Source organism: Acomys minous (genome assembly GCF_964271855.1).
Source record: "Acomys minous genome assembly, chromosome: 3".
NCBI lineage: Eukaryota > Metazoa > Chordata > Mammalia > Rodentia > Muridae > Acomys > Acomys minous.
This window is the reverse complement of record NC_140485.1, coordinates 112,942,811-112,957,328: the sequence shown is the minus strand read 5'-3', so window position 1 is coordinate 112,957,328 and position 14,518 is coordinate 112,942,811. Positions and strand designations below refer to the sequence as shown.

Sequence of the window (14,518 nt, the reverse complement as noted above, 5' to 3'; positions counted from 1 at the left end):
GCAGTGAAATTACTTAGAAATAAAAACTCCAGGGGAAGTAAAACTTAGGACAATCACCACAACTCTACTAGCACTAGAAGACATGCTTAAAGAGTGTTTAGATGTAAAAGATGACAAATAACATCATGAAAATTGGAAAAAGTAAAACACAAAAGCAGATATTCTAAAGAAGATAGAATCAATTCCAGTAACTACAGTGAAGGGGGGGCGGGGGGCGGGGAGAAATAACAAGCCAAAAAGATACAAAATAAAAGATGGAAACAAATAAAAAGTAAGTAACAGAAACAGAAAACAATTAACAATTAATGAAATGGCTGGATTAAATTCCCACCAGTAACAAACTTGAAAATAAAAGATGAAATTCACCAAGAGGCTGAAAAGGTAAAAGATAAAGAAGAGAAAAATATAGCAAATACTCTACTGCCTATAAGAAACTCACTCAATAAAGACATATACATTTTATCAAATGCTTTCTCTGCATCTAAAGAGATGATCATGTGGTTTTTTATTTTCAGTTTGTTTATATGGTGGATTACATTGATGGATTTCCGTATATTAAACCATCCCTGCATGCCTGGAATGAAGCCTACTTGGTCATGATGAATGATATCTTTGATGTGTTCTTGTATTCATTTTGCAAGTATTTTATTTAGTATTTTTGCATCGATGTTCATAAGAGAAATTGGTCTGAAATTTTCTTTCTTTGTTGAGTCTTTGTGAGGTTTAGGTATCAATGAGACTATGGCCTCATAGAATGAATTTGGTAATGTTCCATCCCTTTCTATCTTTTAGAGTAGCTTGAAGAGTATCGGTATTAGCTCTCCCTTGAAGGTCTGGTAAAATTCTGTACTGAAACCATCTGGCCTTGGGCTTTTTTTGGTTGGGAGACTATCAATGATTGCTTCTATTTCTGTAGAGGAAATGGGACTATTTAGCTTGTTTATCTGTTCTTCACTCAACTTTGGCAAGTGAAATTGATCAAGAAAATCATCTATTTCCCTTAGATTTTCAAATTTTGTGGCATATATGCCAATGGTCAGAACATTCTCCACAGTAGAGTGGAGAGTGGGATATGACTTTCTCACATACTCTGGTGCCTCACATTTGACAATGTCCCCTGGTGGCACTCAGAGGAAGGACAGCAGGTTGCCAAGAAGAGACTTGATACCCTATGAGCATATACAGGGGGAGGTAATCCCCCTCAGGCACAGTCATAGGGGAGGGGAATAAGGGGAAAATGGGAGGGAGGGAAGAATGGGAGGATACATGGGATGGGATAACCATTGAGATGTAACAAGAATAAATTAATAAAAAAGTGCCCCCCAAAAAAGACATATACATAAGGTAAAGAATTAAAGATTAAAAAAATTATTATGTGCAAACAAAAAAGAAGTAGCTAGACTCATGCCATATGCATTTGGTTTTTAAATACCAAATTTTAAAAATAAACTTGAAAGAGGCAACTATAAAGGAGAACCATATATACTAATAAAAGGAAGAATTCAATAAGAGAAGGTAACAAAAAAAACATATGTATACCCAACAGTACACAAGGAAATAAGAAAATATTATTAGATTTCAGGGTTAAACAAAGTTCAACACAATAATTGATAAGTACTTCAAGATCACATTTTCATTAATGGACAGATCATTCAAGCAAAACATCAATAAACAATAACAGCATTAAACTATACCACAAAGAGTAAGAGAGCTAACAGTATTTATTTCTATTTCAGCTAACTTTATGGAAAAACTCTTTTTCCCTATCCACATATGGGGCCTTCTCCAGGAGAGACCATCAGTTATATTACAAAACAGAGGCCAATAAACACTTAAAAAATCATGTCAGCACTCATAGTAGCTGTGACTACTACATGCACAAGACCTGTGTAAGTTCAGTCCAGGCAACATTCCAGCACGGGCACTGAAGGGATCCAAAAAGTTCCACCACGAACTGAAGAGATTTGGCATAGCTGCTTGGGTGAAAATTAGTCAGTTTTCTTTAGGGATGCTGGCCCTGAAAGGTTGCCCATTCTCCAGTAGACTGTCCTACACACACGCACACTGAGTGAATCCAGTGAGATGTTTTAGCGTATGAAGTTGTAAAGGAAGAGTAGTGGATGCTCTTGGAGAGAAATTGGAAGGAAGGAAAGAGGTGAACTTTATTATATGCATGTATAATACATATAATTTTATCTAAAATTTAGAAAAACGTTTTACTAAAACAAAGGAAACAGCTTGCTTATAAATACTTTTTTTTTTCTTGGTTTTTCGAGACAGAGTTTCTCTGTGTTACCTTATCTGTCCTCGTCTCGCTTTGTACACCAGGCTGGCCTCGGACTCACAGCGATCCACCAACCTCTGCATCCCAAGTGCTAGGATTAAAGGCATGCGCCACCATGCCCGACCCATAAATGATTTATGGCTTTCATACAAATGCTTTATGTGTGTTACCTAGGATTTTTCTACTTTCTTCAGAATTAGTGTCTTCTCTCTTTAGGTGTATCTTTATTAATGCTTTGGGAATTTCAGCAATGTATTCTGATCATACTCACACTCACGTCTCACCTTAACCCCTCTGCATCCACCCCGCTTCCTGAGCCCCCCTTGCAATTTCATGTTCCTCTTATTTCACTAATAATCTACTGAGGTAACAAAGATTTCATTTTCCTAGACTTTTGCTATCAAGCAGATTTGAAAACAAGCCTACAATCCTCAGGAAAGGCCAGCAGAAGTTAACCCATAGTTAAGTGAACCATCACACCGCAGTGGGAACTTTAGAAGAGAGAAACGAAAAGGGTTTCTCCAGAGGGATTCATACATGAATAAAAAATGTGCAGATGTGGAGTGGTGAGAAGCTTTAGAAAAGTGTTGCGTCCTCAACACCTCTCACATCACATCATATAATGAACACAATGTGTAAAGATGGGATAGAAACTTCTAAAGTTTTTCTCTCGTGCCTATTTATCTTTTCTGTTAGTGGGCTAAGGCACAAGAAAAATGGAGAGAAAATACAGTTTTCTTTCTTATGAAGAATCCAACTTTTTTTTTTTTTTTTGGTTTTTCAAAACAAGGTTTCTCTGTGTAGCCTTGGCCGTCCTAGACTCACTCTGTAGACCAGGCTGGCCTCGAACTCACAGCGATACACCTGCTTCTGCCTCCCAAGTGCTGGATTAAAGGCGTGTGCCACCACGCCCAGCAAGAATCTAGATTTTTAAAAGATGTGAGAGTAGAAACTATTTGAGGATAGGAAGGGCAAAGTGGAAGAGACACTGAAGTGGAAGAGTGGAAGGATGTGCTTTGTATACATCTATGAAAAGGCCATCACGGAAACCAGTTTTGTATAGTTGATACATACAACTAGTATATAATTAATATTTTTTTAAAATCTCTCTCCAGGTTATTATTGAAACTGTGTTTTAAGACAACTATTTTTCCTTAGTGAAAATCAATATGCACAAACTGCACTGAGATATTTCCACAAGATATTTTTTTCTACATCTCACCAAAGCAGATATCAATCAAGGATATATACTTTATAGGCTAAGAATAATAACTAACCTTTACAAAACACTGAGATGATGTAGTTTTCTAAATTCACTACATGTATTACAGCATTCTATAAAATGATTTATCAATACTTAATTAGCTAGTATATAAAACTGAGAGACACTGAAAACTAACAATCACCTTTTAACTGAAGAAAGTACAGAGAGTCAAAAAGTATTTGTGATGTCTGTAGTGTTGTCTGTTTCAAATCAGTTCTCAAGCTGCGTTACTAACATGAAGATTAGCTAAGTATAGAAGCTTGTATTGCCTGTTATCTCACATGGTGACTTGTATAACCCTGACAGAATTTTTCAACACCTCTATAGTAAGACAGTTTTGCCATGTATAGTCTCTTAGGGCATACACAAGGAATATTTTAGAGTGTTTTGTATTTGTAAGCAAAAATCACACTCATGTGTGTTGAAAACATTACTGTTGAGCCTAATAATCAAAGGAAAAAGGAACAAGAAGTAACAGTCTTTGATCCACTGCCAATCACTTTCACATGCATTTTCTAACTCAGTCATGTTACTAATAGGATAAACTCCATCTCTCAAAACTTTTATGTTAGAGTTAAGTAGTAACTTTTCTATCAACTTAATTATTGCCATCTTTCATTCCATGCCTCTCCTCCTAATCAGAGTTATTTCTAAAACAGTTTGTGTGTGTGTGTGTGTGTGTGTGTGTGTGTGTGTGTGTGTGTGTGTGAAAATTAAAAGTATAAGGAGATATGCAGTACTAAGTAATTACCACAGGCTGAGCTGCAAAGTTCAGAAAACTCCAGTACAAATTCTAATTATACTTGAATTCATACATTGCTGTCCTCCAGTACAGAGCCAAATTCTTTCGCAAATTGTCTCCACTGAGTTTGGTGAGGAAAAGATTTTGTTGAGCCAGAGAATTCTTGGCACCATGTAGTCAGCCTTTAGACTAATCAACATTACTGAGGACCTGCTAGATGCTGATTTATGCTTCATGTTTTACAAACACCTCCTGGCAGGTATTTGAGACATGGCCTTCCCATCCTGACAAACTGTACCACTTCATGTTCTCCATCACTAGTTAAGCCTTACTTAGTCATCGCAATATGTGCATCAGACAGCAAGCCTGATAGTTAAATCAATTCTATTAGGCTTTGGGGGAAAGACACAAAAATACATATTCTATAGAGATTGTGTTTTAATAAGTTAGAAAATCTAATGGCTTAAGGGACCATAAATAGACAATATATTAAATATACTAAATGTACTAATGAAGCACTTTATTCTCTAAGCCAGAGTGTCCAGCTACCAATGACCAAGATAAGTACGTAGGCCCACGCCCCTGAAGTAAAGGCAACTGAGAAAATGTCTTCACTCAGTTCACCTTCAAGGGCAGTCTGAATATTTTTATGAAGCTGGCAGAGGTTTTCTTCTCTTTCATAGAAAATTTTAGACTATATCTTCTCTGATTCTTAAGTATGTATTCTTTTTTTTTTTTTTTAATCTTGTTCTTCCATTCACTGGCATTTACAAACCAAGTGGTTGGTTTGTTTTTTTTTTTTCAATTCATTTCATGGCAAATACTATTGCTTCTAACCTGCAGAAGCAATTCCAGAAAAAAAAAAACAAACAATAATCAATTAACACTGTCTTAAAATACTGCAATCCAAAACGGAGAGATTTAGAGATTGAAATGTAATAAATCATTAGATTGATACATAGTTTTAGTTAGTGCATATATTTATATGTTTACATGGCTGTATGTAGTATATATATTTTATTTACATGAACACAGTCACTAAAGAGTACAGTCTCCTTGTAGGCTTCTAGGACCCTCTGGATCCTTCTACTTTGCCATTCTCCCATGCTTCTCTCATCTAGAGTCCCACTAGAATGTCCTCCCCTCTGTCTCAGTTTCCTGGTAAGTGAAGGCTTTCATGAGACATGCCCCTTGGGCTAATATGCAGATATAAGTGAGTATATACCATTTGAATCGTTCTGCTTCTGGGTTAACTCACTCATTATGATCATTTCTAGCTCAATCCATTTATCCACAAATTTCGGGAATTCCTTGTTTTTAATAGCTGAATAGTATTCCATAGTGTATATGTACCACAGTTTCTTTATCCATTCTTCTATTGAGGGACACTTAGGCTGTTTCCATGTTCTGGCTATTATGAATAAGGCTGCTATGAACATGGTTGAGCAAATTTTCTTGCTGTGTGCTGGAGCATCTTCTGGGTATATTCCAAGGAGTGGAATAGCTGGGTCTTGAGGAAGCCCTATTCCCATTTTTCTGAGATAGCACCAGATAGATTTCCAAAGTGGTTGTACAAGTAGAACATTATGATAGGCAGATTTGGGCCCAGGGGTCCCGCTCAAACTAAGGCACCAGCCAAGGACAATACAGGCGGTAAACCTTAAACCCCTACCCAGATCTAGCCAATGGACAGAATACTCTCCACAGTAGAGTGGAGAGTGGGATATTACTTTCTCACATACTCTGGTGCCTCACCTTTGACCATGTCCCCTGGAGGGGGAGACCTGGTGGCACTCAGAGGAAGGACAGCAGGTTACCAAGAAGAGACTTGATACCCTATGAGCATATACAGGGGGAGGTAATCCCCCTCAGGAACAGTCATAGGGGAGGGGAATAAGGGGAAAATGGGAGGGAGGGAAGAATGGGAGGATACAAGGGATGGGATAACCATTGAGATGTAACAAGAATAAATTAATAAAGGAGAAAAAAAAGAGTACAGTCTCATGACTCTATTTTCAAATTAGAATAACATAATTCACAGAGGGAGATAGGATTGTAAGGTATTTTATAAAATACAAACATCTACAACTCAATAAGAGATGATGAGTTTGGTAAAATCAGAAGAACAAAACTGACCTTCTAAGACTAAAACTACACTAGGATTGCTCTTTGTCCTGGGCAGAGTGCGGGACACCGATCCTGCCCCTCTACAGGTGAGAATAATTGTATTAACCACTGAACACCCATGCTATGTCAGTAAGTTTACTAATGCACACAGTCTACCAGATACTATTACACCAAGTAAAACCACCTGACACCCAGGAGCAGTTAAAGAGAGAGCCTTGGAGGGACACGCAGCTCAGAGGACATCTGAGAGGACCCCGCATAGGAAAATGTTGCAACATCGCACAGGGTTCCTTGCCTAAGACCCAGGGGCTCCCGCGGTGTTCATGATTCCAGATTTGCATGGTGAGCTATATGAGGCAGATTAAGCTTCTCGTGTTATGACGAATGACCGACCCATGAATAGAATTAAATTCATAATCTTTTAGTAATAAATGTCATGTCTGCAAATGAAAATTTAAAAACTAGCAAAGGAAAAAAAAACCCTCCCCGTATTAAACTCTATAGGTAAAGGCTGGAGTATAAGGCAGTAGCAGAACTGTTGTCAACACGTGCAAAGCTCTGGCGGTCAGAGGCGTGGTCTTCTTTCACTCTAATACAAAAGGCTGGATGATAGCACCCACCTGTGATCCCAGCACGTGAGCGGAAGAGCAAGAGCATCAGGACTTCAAGGCCAGTTTGGGTTCCTCGGAAAGTGTTAAGGCAAGTTGGGAAGCGTGAAAGCTTGCCTCACGAAATAAAAACAGTAAGAAAGATGATTCAAGGGGGAAATTAATCTATGTTACCAATCTTCAACAAGCCTTTAGCTTCAATTCACTATGTAAATTATGACTGTCTCAAAACCACTTTAGACAGTAATTATCAGTGCCTTTTAATAGGAAAGGTATGAGTGAAATTTTCTACGTGCCTTCTAACGTTGTAATGCTAAAACCAGCTCTTTCAGCTACCATGTTTTCTTCTCAAGCAGGCTAAAAGAGAGTGAAAGAAAGAAAGGCCACAAGAAAAAAACTAAGCAATTTTCTCCATGTACCTTTTGTCTTAAATGACAGAATTAAATCATGCCCAAATTGCATTACTTTGGCCCAAAGGTCACTGCAAGATTTACAGTGATTCTTAAAGTATTTATAGAAATCGAAACAGAACAGAGAATAAACTTCTGTTCATAAAATAGGCAATGTTTCAAAGTTCATTTCATAAGAGAGGTCATCAGACCAATATATCTTTCTGTCACTTTAACAATAGTGTCTAAAGTTTAGCTTTGATACTGAAATGGATAATATCAAAGGGAACTCCAAAGTACAGATGAATCTATATGGGACTGAAAATACCTCACTTTTGTTTTAAAGTGCATACAACTGAAAATCACCCTTAGAAGCTTATGGTATATTTCTGAGTGCAGTGGCAGAATCTAAAGAGCTGCTGAGGTCCCTTGTACGAAAGCATTTACCTAGGCAGGCATTGACACGCTTTGAATTATGGGACAGCACTGATGATGACAAAAGGAAGACAGTGTCAGATTAGGTATCTGAGTTTCACTGTAAGAAGCGTTTAAGGGTTCTACAGCGTGGAATCACTTGAAATCCTCCATGCACAGGACACCAGGGACAGAGAGAGTGGGAAATAATCATGTCCTTGGACATGGAGTCTAGTCCAGTGATCTGCATCTGCATCTACAGGAGAAAAGATGTAAGTACGATTTCTTTCATTCGTTACTCGCATCAAAACCTGTACCCCTTCCATCTCACTCTAGACTTCACAGCCACATAATACTTACAGCGGCCAATACTGTGAGCTCCAGCTCCTGTTACTTCTCTGAGCCCTCTAACTGGGCGCAGTCAACTCTGCTCCCTGCTTGGGGCTTCCTCCTTCCACCTAAAATCTTCAGTGGCATTCCACTCTAGCTGCAAGCATTTACTCAAGTTGACCCTTCTCATGAGGTCAACCTTTCTCAAACCAATTACAGCAGTAGGCAATCTCCCTGGCCCCCCTAGGGTCCCAGCTCTCTGCGGTGTGCTTGTCGGGTGTCTGGGGGTGTTTATCATCGACTGTATTCTGTTTCAGGTCTGACTGGGCTACTGCATTATATATTCACCACCTTCCTGTCACCCCCATGTCTATCCTGACTCAATATAAGCTGCACAGAGCTCAGCTTTTTCCCCTTAAAGGGACGGTGTGTCTGTTTCATGTCTGTCTGTTTGATAGACACCAACCTTGTCATGAATCTTGCACTGTTTTTTTATTTTTGGTTTTCCATTTTGTATTTAATAATAATAACAATAATAATAGCAATAACAATAATAATAATAATAAGTGACAGATTAGGTATCTGAATTATTATTATTAGTAGTAGTATTAGTATTATTATTATTAATTAATTATTATTATTCACCAAGCCTGGATTTCTGCCTAACCTGTTTCCTACCCAATTAAAAAATGTAAGCATACTGAAATCCTAATCTTCCATCTTTTAGATTAAAAGAATAATATGTGTGAGCAATAGCAAGACTTTCAGCCTCTAAACTGCTAAATTAAGACCTTCACACTTGGCAGGGGACCTGGGGCCACAGTAGCAACAACAACAGGAATCCTTCTGCACATGGAAATCCTTGTAGCCTGGCTCAACAGCAACGTAGCATCCTGCGGGAGAACTATTCATACATAGCTTAGCACAGCACGATACATCCTTCGTACTCTATACATTGACAGCCAGCCACCCCACTGATCTTGTAGTATATGCTCTGGGTTAAGGGTGTTGCCATATTTTGGACCTTACCAGGTACTCTACTTCCATTCTGGCCAGATATGTGGTCCTCTAATCCTAACTATGCAGAAAGGTATGACATGTGTTATAAAGTTTACTTATGAGTAGTTCCTATTATGTATGGTCTGTTTGGAACAAAAGAACTGGTGCTTCAGTCTTAGAGGCACAGCACACTGTCAAAAAAATATTCAGTATTTACTAAATGTGCGAATAGACTATTGGCACCAATGCTCTGCTTTTAAGGGAAAAAGCTGAGATCTGTTAGTTGGGAAATTTACCATCAAGCAAACTCTTTTATGCATAGCTATAATAGGATAGTAAAAACTATCCAGAAAAGTTTGGCTATGTGTATGCTGGGGGTGGGGTGGGGGCGTGTATTTTATCCTCATGTATGTGCACTTACATGTGTGTTGTGCTTGTGGAAGCCAGAGATCAATGTCAATGTCTTCTTTCATTGCTCTCCATCTTACTTCTGAGGAAAAGGTCTCCAGTCAACCTGGAGTTCATCAATTCAGCTACACAGGCTGAACAGAGAACCCGGTGCCCTGCCACATCCTTATTTCTTCAGCTCCTTGAACAGGGGCTACAGACAATGACTACCACTCCTGGCTTTTACAGGGTACTGGTGACCTTAACTCAGATCCTTATGGTATACATCCAACACTTCCCTCACAGAGCCTCCTCCCTAGCCTTCTGCTCAGAAATGGCCCCCTACTTAATCCCACCCATAAAATATGAGATCATTTTTCCCACCGCAGTCGCTCATGGCTAGAACCTTTGGATTACCTAGTTGGGCTTTACAATGACCATAGATAAAAGTGTCAGCTGACCTATATTTCAGGTCAGCTGTTATGAAGAATTTTTACTAAACTAAATTAGGTCAGTGAACAATAAATAAGCTATCAAGTCATCAATGTGGCAAAACAAAGGTTAAAAAATAATAACTTTGGGCTTATGACCACAGTAAACTCCATGACAATATCTTAGGTCATTTATAAACTGTTCTCACATTTTATAACACATTATGTTTTAAAATCATGCAATTGTCAGTGATGTCAAAATTCCTTAATAAATGTTTATGTATTTTTGCCAAAAATAAGCAAGGTTTGTCCAAAGCAAGTTTTTATTTTAAATTCCAGAAGGCATCTAAATACACATTTAAACACATTTAATGTTTTGTTGACATTCTTAAGAATCCAGAGATTGGAATATGATTATTCACTCCAAAAACAATACATTAGAATTCCAGAACCTTGGCACTGAAACAGGACTAAAGCCGCCACATCACATGACTTCCTCTATGCATAATATGACATCCTAGGGCACAGCTGGCCAGATGTGTATCTTATCTGTGTGTGGACATGTCAGAGGCAAGGAGCACCCAGTCATTACTGACCTGTTCAGAATGATTGGTAAAGGTAACAGTGCAGACACAACAGGGTTGCCTTTGTTATTGGAGTAAAGACTGTCTATTTCTTACGTTCTTTTATGAACCCAATTCAGGAAGACTCTCTTAGTCTCTTCCATGTAACAACCCCTTGAAGTTTGAATATATCATTTATATTCCCTTTCCTTCCTTCCTTCTCCTCCTCCTCTTCCTCCTTGTCGTTGTTGTTGTTGTTGTTGTTGTTGTTGTTGTTGTTGTTGTTGTTGTTGTTCTTCTTCTTCTTCTTCTTCTTCTTCTTCTTCTTCTTCTTCTTCTTCTTCTTCTTCTTCTTCTATACAGTGTTCCCTTGGATTGTTTCTCATGTGAACATCTTTTCAAAGCCTTAACTACTATTTCCCTGCCTATGGATTTACCAGTCAGGGACCCCATCATGCTAACCTTGTCTTCTCTTATGTGTGTATGAAAATTTACACTTCTGCCACAGTTCTAGACTGAAACTGCTGCAGTTCACACTGGTATTTTCGTCCTCATGCCTGTACATAAAAGGGGCCACAGGACACTTCCAGAAGAGAATGAATCATCTAACATCTGGATATGAGTAATAAACTAATTTCATGCGTGTTCCATGGTGTGGAGTCCTCTGAAATTTCTGCGCCTGTTATTCACCACCAACTAAATTTAGGCAAACAGATTAACTTCAGACTAACTGAGGTTCTAGTAAATTAAGTTGTATATTTTTCAAGACAGGGGAACAGAAGGAAACTGTCACACTACCAGACTGATTTCACTCACTAGACAGTATTCTTGTGAAACTATTTTCTCTCGATTTCAGATTACATACTAGTCTGTTTCCACTTCTAGATATGAATCACGTGAACATCAGAAAGCATTTGGTTTACTGCATGATAAAAGATAAATTCACCTTGACTCAATAACTATTTTGTTGGTATTAATAGGAGAGTGAATTTTTTCTTTATAAAGTCAAACTTATTGAATCAATGATAAATAAAAATTGGTTAGGTTTCTAATGCTATTTACAGCAGTGGTTCTCAACCTTCCCAATTCTGTGACTCTTTAATACAATTTCTAATGTAGTGAATTCCCCCCCAATCATGAAATTATTATTGTTGCTACTTTATAGCTGTAGTTTTGCTACTGTTATGAATCATAAAGTAAATATCTGTGTTTTCTGATGGTCTTAGGCAACCCCTGTGAAAGTGTCATTTAAGACCCCCAAAAGGGTCATGACCCACAGGTTGAGAACCACTGAGTTACAGAGTCCACATACACTACATGGCAACATCCTCAGCATGGTTTGTAAGGGAAAACAGAAGTCCTTTACATTTAATGCTGGGACATGAGGGTCATTGCTAGTATGTGTAATCAAAACCAGAAAAGTTGAAGGTAGCCAAGAAACCATTTTTTTTTGGTCAAACCATATTCAATGACCCTTACTGATATGCAATATGAAAAAGGAAACAACTTTCTAAAAGCAAAGGAAAGAGACCCTGATGCCGTAGAAAGGGGATGTTAATATAAACAATAATGCGTGTACTCTTAGCTTCTGAAAATGGCAATATTCTCATCAGTTATGTAAACGTCCATGGCTACTACTCCAAGCCTTGGGTTTTAAATTAGTCCTGTGGGAATAATAATAACTGAAGATGAAACGACCTTACGAGACAGGGTTCTATGACTTTTGTATTGGTGCCTTAAATTATAAGGCGCTGCACTAATGTAAGCCATCATAAAATGCATTTTAAATATACCTTTTATTATTAGCAAATTGAAATCACTTATCTTGGAGCCAATCTCCAAATATGTTGCAAGTGGCTCTCATAAAGACAGTCGCAGAGCACCCCACTGGGAGAGGGGGAGTTCCTTGGGAAAGGGTGTTTGCCCAAGCCTAATGGCATGCTTTTTTTAATACCCCCTGAACCCAGAGGATAAAAGGAGTTCCAACTTCTCCAAACTGATCTCTGACCACACCCATTTGACACATCATGTGTGTACCCCACCACAAAAATTAAAATAAATAAATAAATAAATGCAAATGGAGAACCTAGGGAGAGAACACACATACATAGATAAGATTCTCTCTGGAGCTCAGATGGGGACTGCAATGCCAAGTAGAAGCTTCTGCCTTACTCTACATGGAAGGGAGCACAAGGTCCCAGCCTATCTCTCCAGCTGCCCAGCAGTATTAAAGCACAGCCTATTGTTAGTCACAAACGACAAAAAGATAAAAGTTAAATGGAGCATTTTTTCAAACAACTGCCAAAGATATTTCTCCCAAAGCACAGTTCTCAGTAATTCCATTATTTGCGCCACATTGACCTCATTTCACCTCTGCAAAAAAATAGAAGAAGAAAGTTATCTAGAGAAACTGGGAGTCATTTTATTCTGGGAACTACAATCAGAGACTATAGCAAGGGGCTCAGGGTAGCTGTTATGCTCTCTTAAACAGTCCTGTGTAACGTGCTGGGCTAGAGCAAGAACAAACACGAGAACTGTTAGGCATGGCTAGATTCCAGCACATTAAAAACACAAAACCAGAAAATCGCATTTCAAAACTCCAGCAGATTCAGCCCCGTCCAACTTTCTAAAGCTTTGTCTTCTAGATTTTGCACTTTTTGGGGTAAATACTTAGAAATAAAGCTCACATAGTTCTGAAATACTTTTTACTTTGATGAAAGGGTTTTCAGCTTTGGGAAATCCTTGCCGGAACCAAGTGTTGCAGATTAGGTTTCTCCGTGCCGTGTGTGTGTGTGTGTGTGTGTGTGTGTGTGTGTGTGTGTGTGTGTGTGTATCTTGTGAAATTCTGAAAGCTGTTCAGATTCACAAGCTTTTCAAAAAGATATGCTACACTCAGAAACACCAAGATGCTCTGATAAGAGTAATTTAGCTGCTCTCAACACAGCTGTTGCACAACGCCTCTGAAATGTCTCATCACTGGACTCTGAGAACACCCAGAAGTCTGATCTACATTTTGAGCTAGAGAGGGTTTCACAAATGTGAGGGTAGGAGGTGTTGCCCACATTCTAAACTACTTTATGTAAATAATTGGAAACACGATCCTTAAAGTTAAAAAAAGAAATCACTTAACCCAAAGTTCTAAGATAAACTACAGCTTGGGCGAGCCTTCCACTGCAGGAATGGAATCTAATTTGATGAAACGGTTCCTCTAAATTGGAAAAAAGAAGAAGAAGAGTCTGCCTTTGGGAACTTTAGAAAAGTTTTCTGTAGACAAGTTTCCAGTATTTAATGAGAGCGCGAATGAGCAGAAAGAGCTTGATGTCCCGTCAGCTGGAGGTAATTCCCTTCCACCTCTCACTTGGGGATCTGACTATGAACTTGCAAGATTTCAGTCCCTTGTGCCTGAAAGCGCACGCCCTAAAGTGAAGCAAGAAAGTGGTCCCAGCCGGTTGCTCTTGCCAGCTGAAGCCAGTTAGGAGCAGCGTCCCGAGAAAGGGCGCCCTGGACAGTACCTCTCTGCTGATGCGCCGGGGACTGTCGCCGCTGCTGCTGTGGCCTCTGCCCCTGGGACTCTCCGAGCGTCCCAGAGAGCAGGAGCAGGAGGAGTCCGGTGGCCGCTGCCATCGTGGCCCGAGCAGATCCACTCCTCGGAAGCCCACGGAGTTGCTGCCTCCCGTCCTCCCAGGCTGAAGTGAGCAGCTGCGGGGAGTGGGAAAGAGGAGGAGACAGCCTTCCTCTCCTCTGCCCAGCCACCGCCCAAGGGTGGGGGAGAAAGGACAGTCCCCACCCCTTCCCAGGCCTGAGCCTTTAAAGGGTCCTCCGTTGAAAGAACCTGTCTCCTTCATGCTTCCTCTGTCAGGAATCAAACCTTTAGCAGGAGTTATCCAAACTTTTTTAGCATTAAGAGAGTAATTGATACCAAGGCACTCCGGAGTCTGTGAAATCCCTCCAGATGGAAAACATTATTTCCCAGAAACCCA

At 39.3% G+C, this 14,518-nt stretch overlaps 1 protein-coding gene across 1 annotated transcript in view; it reads right to left on the bottom strand.

The window, feature by feature from the left end:
* Window positions 1–14,257, bottom strand: part of LAMA2 (laminin subunit alpha 2) — a 588,770-nt gene extending 574,513 nt beyond the window's left edge. Inside the window, exon 1 of the mRNA XM_084776810.1 lies at window positions 14,051–14,257. Within this exon, the coding sequence (XP_084632936.1) occupies window positions 14,051–14,162 (112 nt within the window). The 5' untranslated portion in view covers window positions 14,163–14,257. The remainder of the gene's footprint in view (window positions 1–14,050) is intronic.
* Window positions 14,258–14,518: the final 261 nt, after the last annotated feature.